General features: G+C 29.9%; 1 protein-coding gene across 2 annotated transcripts in view; it reads right to left on the bottom strand.

Moving 5' to 3' along the window:
- Positions 1-17,500, bottom strand: part of LOC105847451 (metabotropic glutamate receptor 3) — a 54,156-nt gene that overhangs the window by 28,514 nt on the left and 8,142 nt on the right. The window contains exons 1-3 of one of the 2 annotated variants that reach the window (XM_065790321.1): positions 682-793; positions 467-569; positions 50-159 (exon numbers count right to left, since the gene is read on the bottom strand). In XM_065790321.1, the coding sequence (XP_065646393.1) occupies positions 50-85 (36 nt within the window). In that variant the 5' untranslated portion in view covers positions 86-159; positions 467-569; positions 682-793. Of the gene's footprint in view, positions 1-49; positions 160-466; positions 570-681; positions 794-17,500 lie in introns of those variants that run through there. The other variant, XM_065790320.1, reaches the window with a different exon arrangement.

The raw sequence follows: 17,500 nt of genomic DNA, 5'->3' as shown, positions 1-17,500 counted from the left end.
TATATATATATATATATATATATATATACTTATTATATTATATACCTACCACATTTACAGCATATTTCATGGCTTGATACATCATAAAACCAGATTGAATATTTAAACCACCATCACTACCAATAGGAAAAATACCGTTGAGCAAAAACGTTCCGTTTCCTAACAAATAAATGCTTTGGCTATACAGTAAGTGATTATTTTAATTTTTTTTTTTTTTTTACAATATATATTTCATACAATGTCTTAAACTTTGCTTATGCATGTGTAGTTTGTTCTATATAATTCAGTGTTTATATATTTTAATAAAAACACTTCACAAGTGCTGAAAATGTAAGTTCAGTCTATTAGTTATTAGTTAAGGATAAATGGATTTTATTTTTGAATGAATGTATTTTATTGTCTAGTGAGTTAACAATATCATATATCATTGTCCAATACGTAAAGGTAAAACATTTTATTTTTTAACTTCTTTGTCATCTCAGTAGTGTTCATTTTCTCCAGGACGGATACAACTTAATCTGACATCACAATAGATGCTGAATGAACTCTTGCGCAAGTGTGAATTTTAGCTAAGAACAGTATAGAATAGTACAATAAAGAAAACATGTTTTTATGACTATTCAAGTTCAAAGTAATATAAGATCATTAGTAAAATAAAATTTTAAAATGGCCATGACTAACTATTAGCTTTTTTGGGCGAAAGAAACCACCTATGCATAGTGGGCCAGTAGGTGGACAAAATTGGAAAAATTTTAGTTGTCTAATCTTGAAAACTTATTTAATTTTAGTATCTATATATATATTAAGAGAAATTTATTGATAATTTATTTATATTAAATCCCTTAGTTACCAGAACATTTGAATGTTGAAATAAAAAAAAAAAAAAAAAATTATTATCGGTGACATCAACGTTGTGTTATATTTCAATTACACCTACGTTTTTGAAAAAAAAATTAGTACATGTTATTCTAGAGTATTTAGAGATGAGAAAAAACAATGTGTGAAATAAATGTCATAGCATGTTATCTCAGTTATACTTTGAAAATCACAGATTAAAAAAAAAATTCCTTAAGAAATTTATTTTTTGCCGCACTATAACTAATAATTACCACAATTTGCCATGTGCTGCCTTATATTGATTTAAGCTATATGATGCTTCAATCGAGTTTTAATTGATTGCGCGTCCCCTTAAATCCCCGTTCAGATATTATATATGTTTTAAGTTGGTTGCTATGGTACTAAATTTTGCATAGCATCAACTCATTTTAACATTAATGTTGTTTTAACAGTATTTTATTTGCGCTAAGTACACAATATTTGGGGTATGTATTAAAATGAGATTCACAATTCTTATAAGGTTAATTTTTTTTGGTTGCTATGGATACTTACTTTGCATAGCATAGCAACAACATATTTTCGGTAGATGTTAGTAAATTAATTACTAACACTAACAGTAATTTAATTACTTTTAATTTTAATTACTAACACTTGTAGTAACTTAATTACTAACAAGAATTAGTAGTCGACGCGGCATATATATTGTAACATTAAGGTGGTCCTCCACATTTTTGTGGCTAACTTTTGAAAGCAAAGAGTTTTCGATTTAATTTTTTCTCCAAAAATGTGGTTCTATAAACTATTTACAAAAATCAACTTTATAACAAAAAAAAAATGTCACGATTAGCCAATTATTTAAAAAATGAATGAAAAAACTAGCATTTTTTGTGACAAGTCAGCAATCAAAATACTTATCATATCAAGCTGAAAATTGGTGTGTATACTCATTGAGTTATATTAATCTGAGAAAAGCATTTTTTATTATTCACAGCATATAAAAACAAGATTTGAAACAAACATAGAAAAATTGGTGGACAAATGGCCAACATTAGTCTCATAAAAAAGTACTTTCCTTATTTTATTTTATATATCCTTCTCTCATTCGGATCCTTTTTAATTATGTAAAAAATCAAAAAAAAATTAGATAAAAAGCTTAAACGAGTCCAAAGTTATCATGTTTTAAAGATTTTTATTCGAAGCAAAACTTTATTCTGAGAAAACGACAAACATATAAAACAAAAGAATAAAACCATAATAAAAAGTTCACAAAAAACATATCAAAACCCTCCAGGAATATATTTCGAGTTTTTTTCTTCATCATCTTTGTCTAAGCAACCCTTTTTAATAGTTGTTTTCTTCTCTTTTAAGTTTCATAGGCGTAACATATCCTGTTAGATGAAATTTATTTAGTACAGAGAGGATTCTATTAGGCCCTTCATTAGATTCAATAACAGATGAATTAACTGCAGACTCTAAGACCACTCTACCCACAAAAATATTTTTTGAGCAGCGTCTCCAAATAATCTGGTTGAGTGCCTCGTTGGCGTTTTGGGTCTTATCATTTTTTTAGTAAATCATCTGAAGATAAATCAATAAAAGTTGGTTTCAAAATGTTAAAGACTGCAACAGAAAGATTCATTTGCTCTACATAAGTATTTACAGCATGAACTCTGTCTAAATGATATTTACACCAAGTCTCTGAATCTCTTGGGCACATATGGTGTTGCCATTCCTTGTCGTCAAAATCTGTGCAATGAAACAAAACTGCCCAAACAGCTTTTTTCATAGCATACAAATTTTCAAGATTGTTTCTAATGGCTAGGCCATAGAAGTTCTGCATAGAATTGATCACAGATTTAGTTTTGATGATTTGCAAACCATACTGCATACTCTGGAGTTGACTTTTTATTTTCCCGAGAGACACAGCCATGGCAAAATTTTGAAAGTACTTCAACATCAATACATTTTTTATCAATGATTGTTGTTACTACTCCATTAAGGGAGGAATATCCTCGGGTTTGCCAGGTTCCATCAACGGTAACACATTTTTGTTTGGGCATTCAGAATTAGAATGTAAGCTTTTAGCAGCTTTTAGCATGCTTTCACCAGCTGCTGTATGATATGCTTGCTTTATAGAACCTTGAGTGTGACGATGATAACAATTGTTTGTGATACTAAATACGTTCAAGCAAGAAAAAAATCTTTCCATGGTTTCAAAACCAACACCAATCTCTCGTGAGGCAATAATGCTTCTAATATTTATATCAAACGGCTCCTTCATTTTTGAACCTTCCTCTTTACTAATATATTCACAGGGTTTTGAGGTAAAAAATAGCTTTCTGTTTAAACAATATTCACAGTGTATTTTTAAAGAATGGGCTAACCCCTTTCGAGATTTTAAATTGTCAATAACTTGTATGTTTTTGTTGCAAGTAAAGCATTTCCCAAATTTTTCTATAACAGTTTAAAAAATCTTTAAGTTTATTAAAATAAAATAATCAAATTTATCAACGTTATTATTCTCCTCTATATCTGATTGTGAAGACTCACTTTCTGTGTCAGAAGAAAAATCTACATCATCAACAGTATTTGATACTACTGTGACCAAAAAGTAAGGTGAATTTTTAATTTAAACTTCCCGCCTTATTCGAATCGTCCAATCTTTTTTATTTTTAAGTTGGTAGGAATGTCATTAACATTTGCGCCAAATTACATGTCAAACTCATAATTTTTTTTTTTTTGTTTACGCTTGTTTCTGAAGTACCAAAAGTGCATTCGGCGAATTTCACGAAGTCTAATTTTGTTGAGCAAAGAAGTGCTATTACATTTTGTTTGCGGAATGATATTTCTGCTGCTGAAACGTATCGAATGTTGCAAAAGGCCTTCGGTGAAGAGACTATGTCTCAAAAAAATGTTTACAAGAGGTACAAAGACTTCAAAGAAGGCCGAGAACGTGTTGATGACTTGGAACGCTCCGGACGACCATCGACTTCGATTGATGATCGCCACATCAGCAAAATCAAAGAATTGGTGCTTGCAAATCGTCGGTTAACCATTCGAGACCTTGTTGACATGGTTGGAATATCATTTGGGTCGGTGCAAGCGATTTTGAAGGATCATTTGGGCCTCAGAAGACTCAAATCACGTTTGGTGCCGAAATTTCTCAATTTCTTTGAAAAAGAGCGTCGCGTTAAAACGTGTGAAACAATGCTTTCTGACTATCAAGACGTCTACAAACAAATTATTACTGGCGATGAGACTTGGGTCTACGCATACGACCCTGAAACAACCGACCAATCGAGTGAATACCGTGAAAAAGGCGAGCCGAGACCGAAGCAACCACGTCAAAGTCGCTCAAAAATCAAGGTCATGTTGACTGTTTTCTTTGATTATTGTGGTGTCGTGCACTACGAATTCCTTCCAACTGGCCAAACTGTCAACAAGGAATATTATTTAAGCGTTATGCGACGTTTGCGTGAAGCTATTCGCAAAAATAGACCGGAATTATGGGCCAATAACTCTTGGATTTTGCACCACGATAATGCGCCTTCGCACAAAGCACTGGTTCTTCGTGAGTTTTTCGCCAAAAACTCTACCCATGTTGCTCCACAACAACCGTATTCGCCCGACTTAGCACCGTGTGACTTCTGGCTGTTCCCAAAGCTCAAGAGACCACTCCGGGGAAATCGTTTTGAGTCCATTGAAGAGATCCAACGTGAATCGGCACGCGCATTAAAGGCTATCCCTACCGAGGACTTTTCGGCATGCTTCGAAGACTGGAAAAAACGTTGGCAAAAGTGCATTGGGGCCGGGGGGGATTATTTTGAGGGGGACGATACAGATTTGGAAGAATAAATAAAGATTTTTCATTTTATAAAAAAATTCACCTTACTTTTTGATCACAGTAGTATATCAATTTCAACTTCTTTGTTTTGTTTGTCATCACTGCATATGACAAATTTGTTGTGAAGATGCTGATTCGTTCTCTTTCTTTTTCTGTTAAAAATTTTCTTATTCCCCTTAGCCATAATTTTAAATATAATTCGCTTGGTACCAATACAAATGGGTTGCAATATAAACAAATATCCAAAAGCTCTTAAAATTGACAGCACTTTTTTCATTTACGAACAACTTGTACAGGCTATTTTATAACTTATGACTTTAAGTTGCGTATAACCAAAACGAGGTTTTATATTCACATCAATGTTTAACAATAAAAAAGATATTTGACTAGTTATTAACCTAAAAATAACTCAAAATGTGGTTGCTATGAGCGTTTCTAAGGATACTTTTTTAAGATACCTAAATATAACAGCTAATATCTTTTTTAATAGAGTTTGTTTACAATCCAATATAATCAGAGACTATTCACAAGTTATGAATAAATAAAATAAGCTTTTAAAAAATTTTTTTTTTTTTTATAAAAATAAGCTTTTATGAGTGTAGGACCACCTTAAACTTTGAAAAAACAAAATAATTGTTAGAATAATTATTTAGATATGGTTTATTTAGATATTAAACTTAGACATTCATAATTTTCTCCGAAAAAACAATCTTAGTACTTCAAAACAAAGTTTTGCTGAAGGTAATTAAAATTTATTCAGCCAAAATTTGCTGAATTTAAAGACGTTGATTTTAGACATACTGTTCAACGATTTGTTTATTTGTATATAAAAAGAGTGGAAATCTGGAAACAACACTTTCAAAAATTTTGAAAAGAAGTTTGTGAACTGACTTAATGAATATTTAATTTTCAGAAAAAAAAGACAACCAACTGCAAGTAGACGTGGTCTAACCAGTTGTATTTGATAATAGTTCTAATAAAACTAAAAAACGGCGTGTATCTTGTTAAATTGAATCTCATTCATCCAATGAATTATTTTTTGTTGATAATAAAAAATTTAGAGTTGAATCTATTGTTATTGCTGCCAAGAACGTTTTAAATATTTCAAATTCAGATAAAGCAACTAAATATTCAGCAGACGAAGTACTGGCTTTAAATTTTGATGCAAGTCTAACAAAAACTACCCATCAATTGATTACAAGCGGAGACTTGGAGAAAGAATATAACATCTACCCGCTTACAATGATGTCAGAGATGCAAAATTGAAATGTTATCCTGCAAATATAACATTGGAGGATTATTAAGCTTCAGTTCCTTTAAAAGATTTAATGATTCATACTTTGCAAAGAATCTGTGCAGTCCAGAAACCTGTGCTAAGGTACTTGATATTAAACAACAAAGCAATAAAAACAATAATACTCGCGTGTAAGGCTGGTTTTGATGGTGCTACTGGCCAAAGCATTTATAAACAAGTCTTATCAAAACCTGTCATAAACAGAGATTTAAAGCGTGAAGAATCATTATTTATTACTTCTTTAATCCCATTGGATTTGACTGAATTTAAAAACAGCAACGAAAAGGTGCCTGTTCGGAGAAATCAGAAGTTGTCACCCACAGCCTATTGAAAACCCATAAGATTTGCATACAAAATGGAATCCAAGGAATCTGTGATTGACACAAAGAAAAGGCATCTGCAGCTAAACAAAAGATTCAAACTGATTTTAATAACAAAATGGGACTTGTTGTTGATTTCCCTAAAAGTGGTGGTTCTGGAACAAGCAATGACGGCAATACCTCAAGGCGTACTTTTGCAGCATATGAACAAACAGCTGAAATTCTGGGTATTGATCAAAACCTTATATTCAGATTTTACATTATTTTGGTAACGCTTTCTTCAGAATATGAAATAGACTGCTCACAATTCAAGAATTATTCTTTCAACACTGTAAGACTACATGTGTCCCTTTATCCATGGTATTACGTGGATCAATCAGTTCACAAAGTATTGATACATGGGTATGACATAATTAAAAGCCTTACATAACCCATCGGACTTATGCCCTATATGCTCAAGAGGCCAGAAATAAAGACTTCAAATCTTATCATGAAAATTTCAGCCAAAAACATCCAGAAGAGCAACAAATGCTGATCTTAGTTTCTCATAGTTTCCAGTGATCCTGTTATTTCATCACTGCGTAAATCATCATCACAACAAACAAATCATAAATAAATTCAGATGTTTTACAATTATTTAAACAATCTTCAAATGCTATTATTCATTTATAATTTTTTGATGTAATTTAAAATTGACAATGTTTTCTTGCACTATTTTTTGCTTTTATTATTCCTAAAACATTATTTACCTAAATACTCAATTGTTATTCAATATAGGTGGGCCAAAAATCCGATAAAATATTCAAATACCAATTTACCACATTGTAACTAAGGAAAGTATCGGTAACTAAGCAATATAAATATCCATAGCAACTAAATTTAAAAATTATCACTTTTGTAAGAAGTGTGATCTCATATTGGTACTCATGCCAAATTTAATGAATATAGCACTTACAAAATATCTGCAGAAACAAAAATAGGTTGCTTCAAAATAAAGGTATCCATAGCAACGAAATAAAAAAATATTACCTTTATAAAAAGCGCAAACAACATTATGGTTCTCATACTAATTTTAGTATATATAGCTCTAATATTAAATTAGTCATGTATTTTGTCCAGTAAAAGTGAATTCTGGCCCACTGTGCTATGGTTGATCATGGCAGAACTAATACTGGATCTCCTTTGTTTGAAAACTACCACAGGCAAAGAAGATATTATTTTTGAATTATCAGAAGAAGAAAAATGTAATTAGTTTCATTAGTTGATAGTTGACTCTTGGGAGAACTTGGATTTGTGAATGTGTTGGTTTGTTTCTCCAATTATCTGTTTCATTCAAACGCAAAACCAAACCAGTTACTTTGCTCGCTTGTTTTAAGCACGTCAAATCTTGGATATTCCAATACAAATTCATTGCAGCTTTTTAAATTCTGTATAAATATTTTAAATACTAATTTAGCAGAGGCTTCAAATGTTACAAAATGTTGCACAAATGAGTTGAAGAACATATAGCTGTAGAAAAGTGCTTAAAATTTAACAAAGTGTATAATTTGTCCCAATCCTATATTTTGTTCACAAAATGTATTTATAACCTACAGGTTTATGTATAAGCCAGTTGCCTGTTCTTCAGTAAAACCTATTTGAAGAGTTTCTCACTTGGCTTAGTCTGAGTACTCTCATTGAAGTATAATATTGGTTTTACTTGGGTTGAAGCTTCAAAGCCACTTTGATTGACACCCTCAAATAGGCTCTCATCTCTAGCATGTTCTTCTTGTAAAGTTAACTTTGTGTAATCAATAGCATCAGGATTAAATGGCTGTTAATCTGCATTTCTTAAAAGCACTTTTACTTTTCACCTCAGTCATCGAAGTTGATTACATCAGAAAAAATGACTAACATAAGATTTGGATTTTGTTTTACAACCCTCTACCACCTTTAACCATGCTGCCTTCAGAAATCCAAATTACACATTAAATTGTATGAACACATTAACAATAATTACTGATTAAAAACCAATTACCCTACACCACTTCTTCAACCTCGTCATAGAACATTCTAGCATTTACCTTAATGGATTTACAGTATACGAAAATAAGAGGAAAAAAAAATTATATGTAGAAAAACCTAATAACTGTTTCTATAAGCTGAAAAATTTTTTTATTTAATGATACAACAAAAAAAAGTATTTGAACTAAAATATAAAAACTTTGAAAATTATTCTGAAAAAGACAAAAATGACTATCGAAAACCTTATCTAAAATTTGTCATTAAGCATAAGGGACCTCTGGGCAAAGTCTTTTTTTAAATAAATCCTGTACCTTTATTTTTAAAGCTACCATCGTCACTTTCTCGTCAGTTATATAGAAAACATCTGAGTTTTTTTTAGAAAAGGTTTCAAAACATTCCAGCAAATAAGTTTTTGCTTTGCATGTTTTTTAGTGAACTAGTGGCAAAGACTAGGTTGCATGGCAAACACTGGGTGTTTTATTCTAACTAGAGTTAGTTGTTAAAAAACGATTAAAAATTTTTTTTTTAAATTATTCATATTACTGGAGAATGATAATGATGATGATGATTTTTTTTATATAAATATACATGGATATATATATATATATATATATATATATATATATATATATATATATTTATATATATATATATATATATAAATATATATATATATATATATATATATATATATTTATATATATATAAATATATACATGTATATTTATATATAAAAATACATTGTAATGTTTTGTCAGGATAATCCTCCCAGCTTGGTCTCACTGATAACTGAACAGAGTTTTAATATTTTATCTGTTGAATAATAGGAAAGCAGAGTTGAAGTGGGTAAAGACGCCAACTGAGACATGAAACCAGAACGATTATTGTCTGGAGTTTAAACATTATGTCAAAAATCTGATGGTGGTTAATAACTACCGCAAGAGAATTGTGAAACTTGTTAAGGCAACTTGTTCAATTTTCAAAAGGTTAAGAAATGTAAATTTTAAAGTGAAAATAATAAAGATACTTTCAACATATTACATAATTTCATAATTTTCATATGTATAAAACAGCCCCAAAAATTTTTCATAATTGTTCCACGGAAAAAGTCGCCGCTTTGATTTGACTAAAACAAAACTCAAAAATGGTCTAAAAACGAATTTTGGGCTCATTGCGGGGACTGATGGAGTGGTTCAAATGTAATAAAAAAAATTTGTTTTATTAGTAATAAACAAGCAAAAGCTTATTTTAAATAAATATTCTAAAATTGTTCTATCTTTCAAAAAAACATTTTTTGGCATTCATTCCACTGTCTTTAGATAGAGTATCGTAATAAGTTTAAATTCATTTTTTCAAATCTATCGTTCGGTTGTAACAAAATGACAGTTTTAAATGAAAATAAAAAAATTGTCATAAAAAAAAATGAATTAGCTAAAATAAGCAAATAATTATTTATTCATTAATTTATTTGAAACCTAAACTTTTTTCGTATTTTTAAAAAAAAGCCAAAGTAAAATATTTTTAGGCGCCCCATACCGCTCGAGCGGTACCAAAACTGGTGTACGTTCGTCCCTGAATATATACAAAGCCAAATATGCAGCAAAAGGCTACAATTAAATTCAAGGGATTGATTATTTAGAAACTATTTTAGCTACGGTAATGGTGAGTTTTAATGCAACTTTCAATCCAATATAACGTCATTTTACATAAAATGGATCTTAAAAGTGCTTATCTATTTGTATCTATAGAACATGAAATTTATGTCAACCAGCCTCATGGTTATGAAAAAACCCACAACAGCAATTAGTATGGAAATTAAAAAAAAACCTTTATGGTTTAAAACAAAGTGGTAGAAATTGGCAACATGTTTTAAGTGACTTTCTCAAAGAAATACAAAAAAACAAAAAAAAATGCTGATGCTTGTGTTTTTGTTAAAAGAAGTAATACACTGCTTATCACCTGTGCCTATCACTGCTCATTTTTAGAGGTTTAAAGTTGAAGTTACTTTTACTTCAGATATTTTTTAATCACTCTTTCGAGCACGTTGTCATTTAATAGAAACCGTTGGAAAGGAATTAAAAACCGCATCTTTTTTAATTTTTTGACCATTTTTCTAAATATTTAAAACCTTTGAAAAATGAGGGGGTCCTAAACTTTATGAGGCTGTATCTTTTGAACGTCTAAATATATTTTGCTAAAATTTAAAATCTATTTGCAATTTATGTTTAAATTCAAGATAAAGAATTTTTGTTTTTCAAAAAATAATTTTCCTCAACCAGGGGAATGCAGGGGTCATTTTTCAAGGATATTCCTGCCCATAATTTTTAGCAAAAAACTATTCATTTTAATAAATATTAGCAAAATAATGGTTGCAATTATCATCTTGTCAAAAATCTATTAGGAATGCAACAAGTTTTCCATCTCTACTGACACACTCAAAACATGAATAAATTTCCGATAACAAAATCAGACAAATGAAATGCCACAAACAGTATTTTCAAAAATATAATCTTTTCAATCTAAATATATTCTTGAAAAATCTTCTTACAATCTCCTTGAACTGTATTCAACAATCATAGCTCTTAGATTTTCACCGTGATGAACGTTTTTCTTAGACACAACGAACCTTTTCAGTGTTTTGTTTACGTTTTTATGCACTGCTTCAGATGTTTGTTCTAATGTAATACCGAGCGGAATTTCGAGATACTCCTTGAGATAGAACCTGATTATGTGAAACTTCCATCCAAGTGAAATTTGCGAATACATCATGGACATATACTTTTAAGTGAAGCATGAACTCCTCAAATTTGTCTACTTTTTCTTTGTAAGATATATCGAATTTCATCCCAAAACAGCATTCAGTTACTAAATCAAACAAAATTTAACCAAAATTAACTTGCTGAAAATAATAATATTAACATATTTGTGTCTCCTAATTTTATTTAGACTGGTAGGTCAAAATGTCCCCTATCTGTACTAATTGAATTAAAAACGTTCTAAGAAGTGTTAAAAATTTTAAAAAGCAATGAAGTACCTTCTTTAAACCTCCTCAGGGTTTCAATACATTCCAGATATTCACTTGGAGAATAAAGCGTCATTTCGTCAAATGATCTTAAAACTTTGGCACAGTTAAGTCCATCAAAACCACCACCATTATAGCCATGCCTGATAACCGTTTTCTTTTCAAGAAACTCCATCAAATTTTTATCAGTGAAGAGAAGATCAATAATTTTACTAACATGGTGTTCATAAATATGATATTCAGGTGGTGGAACTATGTTGATAATTTCTTCAGGCAATTTCTCATCCAACAGACATGGATAAGTAACATTTTTATAATATTGCATCTGTATACGAGGTTTGTTATCTAATTGGTATTTTTCGAATTCATCTGCTAATGATCCGAAAGTTCTTTGAACTCCTTTTTCATGCATGGGCCCATCACATTAGCAACACGAGTATTTTCTACCGCGACCCTTAATTATAGAAAATAACTTATAGGTTATTTATTAATTATATGAAATAAGATACTGATAATCCAATGATGATGTTGATCAATTTGAGGTCAGAAGCCAAGGTAAGCTTCGGTGTATTTAAAATATAAAATATAAATGAAATAAGATACTGATAATCCAATGATGATGTTGATCAATTTGAGGTCAGAAGCCAAGGTAAGCTTCGGTGTGCCATGCTAGACAAGAATAAAATGAGGATAGAAAACTAGGAAAGAATAATTTCAAAATAGAATGTTTTATGATAGAAATAAAGAAACCTTACTAGAAAAGAATTTTTACAAAAGAACATTTTTTGGCAGAAATTTTGAAAAGAAACTTGAAATACTTTCTAAGAAAGAATATTTTTTAATAAACGTAAACAAGTTGCTTGGAAAAAATTTTGTTTAATAAATGCGAAAAACTTGCTAGGAAAGAATTTTATTTAAAAAATCTAAAAAACTTGCTACGACAGAATTTTATTTCATTAATCCAAAAAAACTTGCTAGGACAGAATTAACATTTATAATAAAAGTGAATCACTGATGAATGATTCAGAAATTTCAGATAATCTTTATTATTTCACAAAGACTTTGTTAGAATTAGATTATACTTATTTAACATTTATTCAATTAAAAATCATAACTGTAATTACCAAATTGCGCGCCAATTCTTTCTTAAAATTTCTTTGCTAGCACGTTTTTAAAATTTCTTTTCTAAAATTTCTTTGCTAGTACGTTTTTCCAATTTTCTTTGCTAGAAAGAAAATGACTTTTACTTGTGCGATTTCTATCCTAAAAAAGTTTTTGCTAGCAAGTTTTTTATTTTTCTTTGCCAGAAAGGATACATGTTCTTCTTTTTTTCTATCCTTAAATTATTCTATCCTAAAGAGTAATCATGTTTTTTTCTATCATAGCAAAAATGTTTCTTTCCTAGAAAGGCTTTCCTGAATTCTTGTCTAGAACCAGCCACATAAGCTTCACTTGATTGAGTTGAAGCCACCTAAGCTTCACTTGATTGAGTTGAAGGAGTTGAAAACGTGTTTTCAAATTGTGATGATTCTCTTCTATGTTTCGAACTATGCCTAAGTCAAACTTTATTGACCCCGGTGTACTTCTGGTTTCTTGGTTTAAAATCTAATACTGATAGGTCAAACACGTCTATGACAATCTTTAGAGATCCCTGCCCTCTATCAATACCAACACGTACAACAGAATAAGATATATCAATTTTTCTGAAGGAAAAAACTTCAGTCACGAGCATAGATAGATCAACAATATCTTTTTCAAAAAAGTTTCTACCGATCTTGAGCTGAAATTTTATCACATCGTAAAATTTATTCAAGTAGCGTGACTTGTTCGTAATTTCAGCATAGGTGTTCTCCTATATTCCAGATTGTCCAACTTCTTTTTTTATCTCTTTCATTATTCCTAACACTGCACAATAGGAAGATCATGATTTATCTTTAAGTTTATGATTGTTTCGCTTCTTATATGCCTAATAGGTGATCGGTCTCTGTATACTTTAACAGGAAGAGCTTTTCCTTTTGTTGCAAGTTTTATTTTTTTACTATCACCAACAACAGATATTTTTTTAGCGTACAAGAAACAACTCTGTCAGCAATATTTTGATTCTTTGATTTTTTTTTTATGCTGCAAGGATGTCGAATACCAGGACCAACAATTTGACAGCGTTCTGAGCAAAATAAATTTCTTTTTTCGAATGTAATCTTTTCAGATTCTACCTAGGTGAATTCAGAAAGATTAAGTGTACTACTACTTTTAGTTCACTGCCCTAGGCAGCAAATAGCATAATTGTAGTTGCCATCTTTTTGTTTAATTCTTCCCAACTTTTTATCTTGATCACGACCATTTATCCAGAAAGTCTCCACAGCTTTACTGATAACTTTACCTTTCTGTTTTAAATATAATTTTGTCTTGCAGCTCCCACATGATGAACTGATGAGAACTTTGACTCAGACTGAATTCAGGGTCCACAAGTCTTTGATGAATTAATGAATCATTCTTCTCCAAAGATTTACACTTTTTGTCTTTATCGACACAACAGAAACATATCCATCTTCTATTTTCTGAATGAGATCTTGCTTTTTGCAGACTCATTTTGTATAAAAAGTTTTTTATTTAATATTTTCTGTATTAGATTTTTTAAATTTTGTAAATCAATGCTCTAACAAATAGTTTAATTTAAACAAATTATCAGGCAATTGACGTAATTTACGTAATTGACGTAAATGACTGATTTGTCTAAATTATCGTGTTTATGCCATTAATTTGATATTAGATCATTTTTAATTAGTCTCAAAATAAAATTAACTTCGATTTCAGGCGCAAACCACGTGATTTGCAAACAAGAGTAGAAAAACCTTTGAAAACGCCCCCTGCATCCCCATGGTTGAGGGAAAGTAATTTTTTAAAAGAAACAAAATATTATCTTGAATCCCATCATAAATTGTAATTAGGCTTCGAATTTTATCAAAATATATTTTGACGCTCAAAAGATATAGCCATATAAAGTTGAGGACCCCCTCATTTATTGAAGGTTTTTCTTATTTATTGAAGGTTTTTAATATTTAGAAAAATGGTCAAAATATGAAAAAAGATGCGGCTTGTAATTCGTTTTCAACGGTTTCTATTTCATGTCAACCTGCTCGAAAGAGTGGTTAAAAAAAATCGGAAGTAAAAATAACTTCAACTTAAAACCTCTATAAAAGAGCAGTGAATACTGAAATAGAAACTATTCTTGTATGAGCTGATGAAACGATGATAAATGTCAACTCAAATGATCTATTAGTCAAAATGAAAAAGAAACTTAGTAGACAATTTAAAAACGGCTCATTATTGTGTAACTAAGAACTAATCATATTACTTGCAGAATGTTCTACATAAATTTGGTTTTTACGATAGCAAACAAAGATCAACTCTATATCAGCAAGTTCCTTAGGCTATATGCTTTCCGTGATATGGATCGGATTTCACCTTTATAAGACAGTTATAGTATATCAGGTTACTGTTTTTCGTTGTAGAAAGTTGGACCAGTCATAAGTTGGAAATTGAAAAATCTCTTATACCTCTCTGTATGGAATACTGTTGATTTATTGGCTGGTTATTCTATTGATGCTTTCCTATTACAGACGAGGTCCAAATATGCATTGCAAATGTAGTAAGGCCAGCTTTATTTTCCAAGCTTGAGACTCTATCCTATCATTGTAAAGTTGCATCTGTTTCTTTTTTATACAAGTACTATTATGGTCACTGATCAATGGAGCAACCATTTTACTTCTATTAACCATAAGTCATTCTTGCTTGACTCGTCATTCAGCTAAGTCCACATCCTTAAACTACACCTGTTCTCGCATGCTCTAAAATGTTTTAACCCTTCGGAACTCTTGTCCATCTTTATGTTTTCCTGACTCATACCACCTTTTCAGATTCATAAAAATTTTTAAGTCTTCTGTCAAGCGTTTTTTAACTATTTACCAAACTCAATTCATTGTTTTTTAATAACTCCTAACTCAATACTGGTTGTTTGAAACCTTGTTAGGAGTGAAGTAGAATTTAACAAAAAATCAATTAAGTGTTGCACTGTTCACCTGTAAACAGAATATATGTCAATATCTTGCAGTTTGCCAAGAAATTATTAATTTGTTAAAACTATTAAAAAAAATATTAGTAATAAATTTCAAATCACTGACTCTCAGAAATGACAAGGAGTCACTGCATTGATGAAAAATTTTACAAAACATTAAATCTAAATACGTAGACATATGTTGTCATTTTATACATGAATTTTAACAAGGTCCTATGCTTTTTGAAAACCATCAAAAGACAACATCGCTGATGCTTTTTGAAAACCATCAAATGACAACATCGCTGATGCTTTTTGAAAACCATGACAACATCGCTGATGCTTTTACTAAGCTAGCAACAAAATTTAATGCAAAAGTTTAACGAATTTTTGTTTGGGCCTTAAAATTATATATTGTCATGCTGGAAATTGAGTTTAATGACAACACCTTAATAATATATTGACTTTATCAGCACCGCATTTATGCGCCGCATATAATTAATATTTTTAGTGTTAAGTGTACCACAAGACTATTTTTTATGTATATTCTTGGTAATGCTTACAAACATTTTTATCTTTAATTTCTCCATCATAATTGAGTACAAAACATTAACAAAAATCTCTTATAATTTGTGAGACCTGTTCTGAATAGCAAAATTTTCTGTATGTATTTTTTGTGCAAATGATTTAATTAATATTTAAATTGTATTCCAAGTGGGTATTATAGTGGTTTATGGTTGGTTATGATGGTGGGTCTTTTGTTGGGTTCTATGGTGGTTCTGGTGCACAGTAAGGTAGATTAGGTTTAAAATAGCAAAAAATTAAACACAAAAAGTTTTATCAAATTTAGACTCAAAACTTTAAAGTAAACTTATTTTTGCTAAAAAATCATCATAAAAAAAATCCTCAACAAATATCAAAGTATAAATTTTATGTAAAACTTGTGAAAAAAAAAATGACTACAAATTTTTTTAAATGTAAGGTTATCGTCAATTAAACCTTGTTTGCAATCAGCTTTCAAATCTCTAACTATTATTTTAAAATACTTTGTATTTAGTATTTAAAAGCATACTTTATTTTATTTTTTATTTTAAAGCAATTGCTTTTTTATGATTTACAATTTAAATATGTAATTTTAAAAGCACTATTATAAACAAGTATACTAGGCACTTAAAAGTTACACGTTGTTCTACGTTTAATTTTGGTTTAAACTATTAACCTATATTCAAAATGACCCTCGAAGATTTACTGTATTTTCTTGCTCTTTAAAGAGATATTTAAAATTGAGTAATGCATAGTGTTGTTGAATACAACGTTTGCTTTTTCTTCTTTTGTAAAACTTCTTCTTTTGTAAAACTTGTAGAATGTAGTGTAAAAATACGAAATCAAATATTTCGATTGCGTATTTTCTTGAAATAGTTGCTTTAAGCTAATTGTTTTAACCAAATAACATTAGATATTAAAGTGTTTTAGTTTCTATTTAGAATTTAATTTTAAAATTTATTTGAATATAATATAAATTAATTTAACTTTTTTTTTGTTGTCGTTTTAAAAGAGTTTTAAGCGTGCTAGCCTGCAAGTTTGCAGAGCTATACGTTCCCGCCTGCGTTGATTTAATGATATCGTATTTTGGTTCATAAAACATTAATTTTTAAATATAAATAGTGGTTACTGGGTTAAATTAGTTAAATTGGCTACATTGGTTAATTAACTATAACTTACAGTTATTTAAGTTGCGCGTTGTACGTATGTATATTGTCTGCAAAAATAAAGTTCATTTCCATGATCCTTGGTCCCAAATCTTAATTTTATGTAAAATATCTCACAAATATAACTTATGTTTATCTAATAGTTAAGTTGATTTTTTTTGTTTCTAAGTTAATTCGCCTCATCGTGTGGTGGAATAATAGAATTTTAAGATCTGAGCTATTTCTGATTATGAGTGCACATATTTTGGGCCTTGTTTGAAAAATAATGATTTTTTTCTTGTTAGCATTAACAAAGTTGCCAGCTTTAGGAGATTTTAAGTTTATAAAGAAATTTAAAAAAGTATCCACAATAAAAAAAAATCATACGTCTTGGATAAAAACGTTTTATCCCCCTTCATTAAAAACCTGGGAAAATG

Source organism: Hydra vulgaris, chromosome 02, assembly GCF_038396675.1.
Source record: "Hydra vulgaris chromosome 02, alternate assembly HydraT2T_AEP".
Lineage (NCBI taxonomy): Eukaryota > Metazoa > Cnidaria > Hydrozoa > Anthoathecata > Hydridae > Hydra > Hydra vulgaris.
This window is presented reverse-complemented; position numbering and strand designations above follow the sequence as displayed.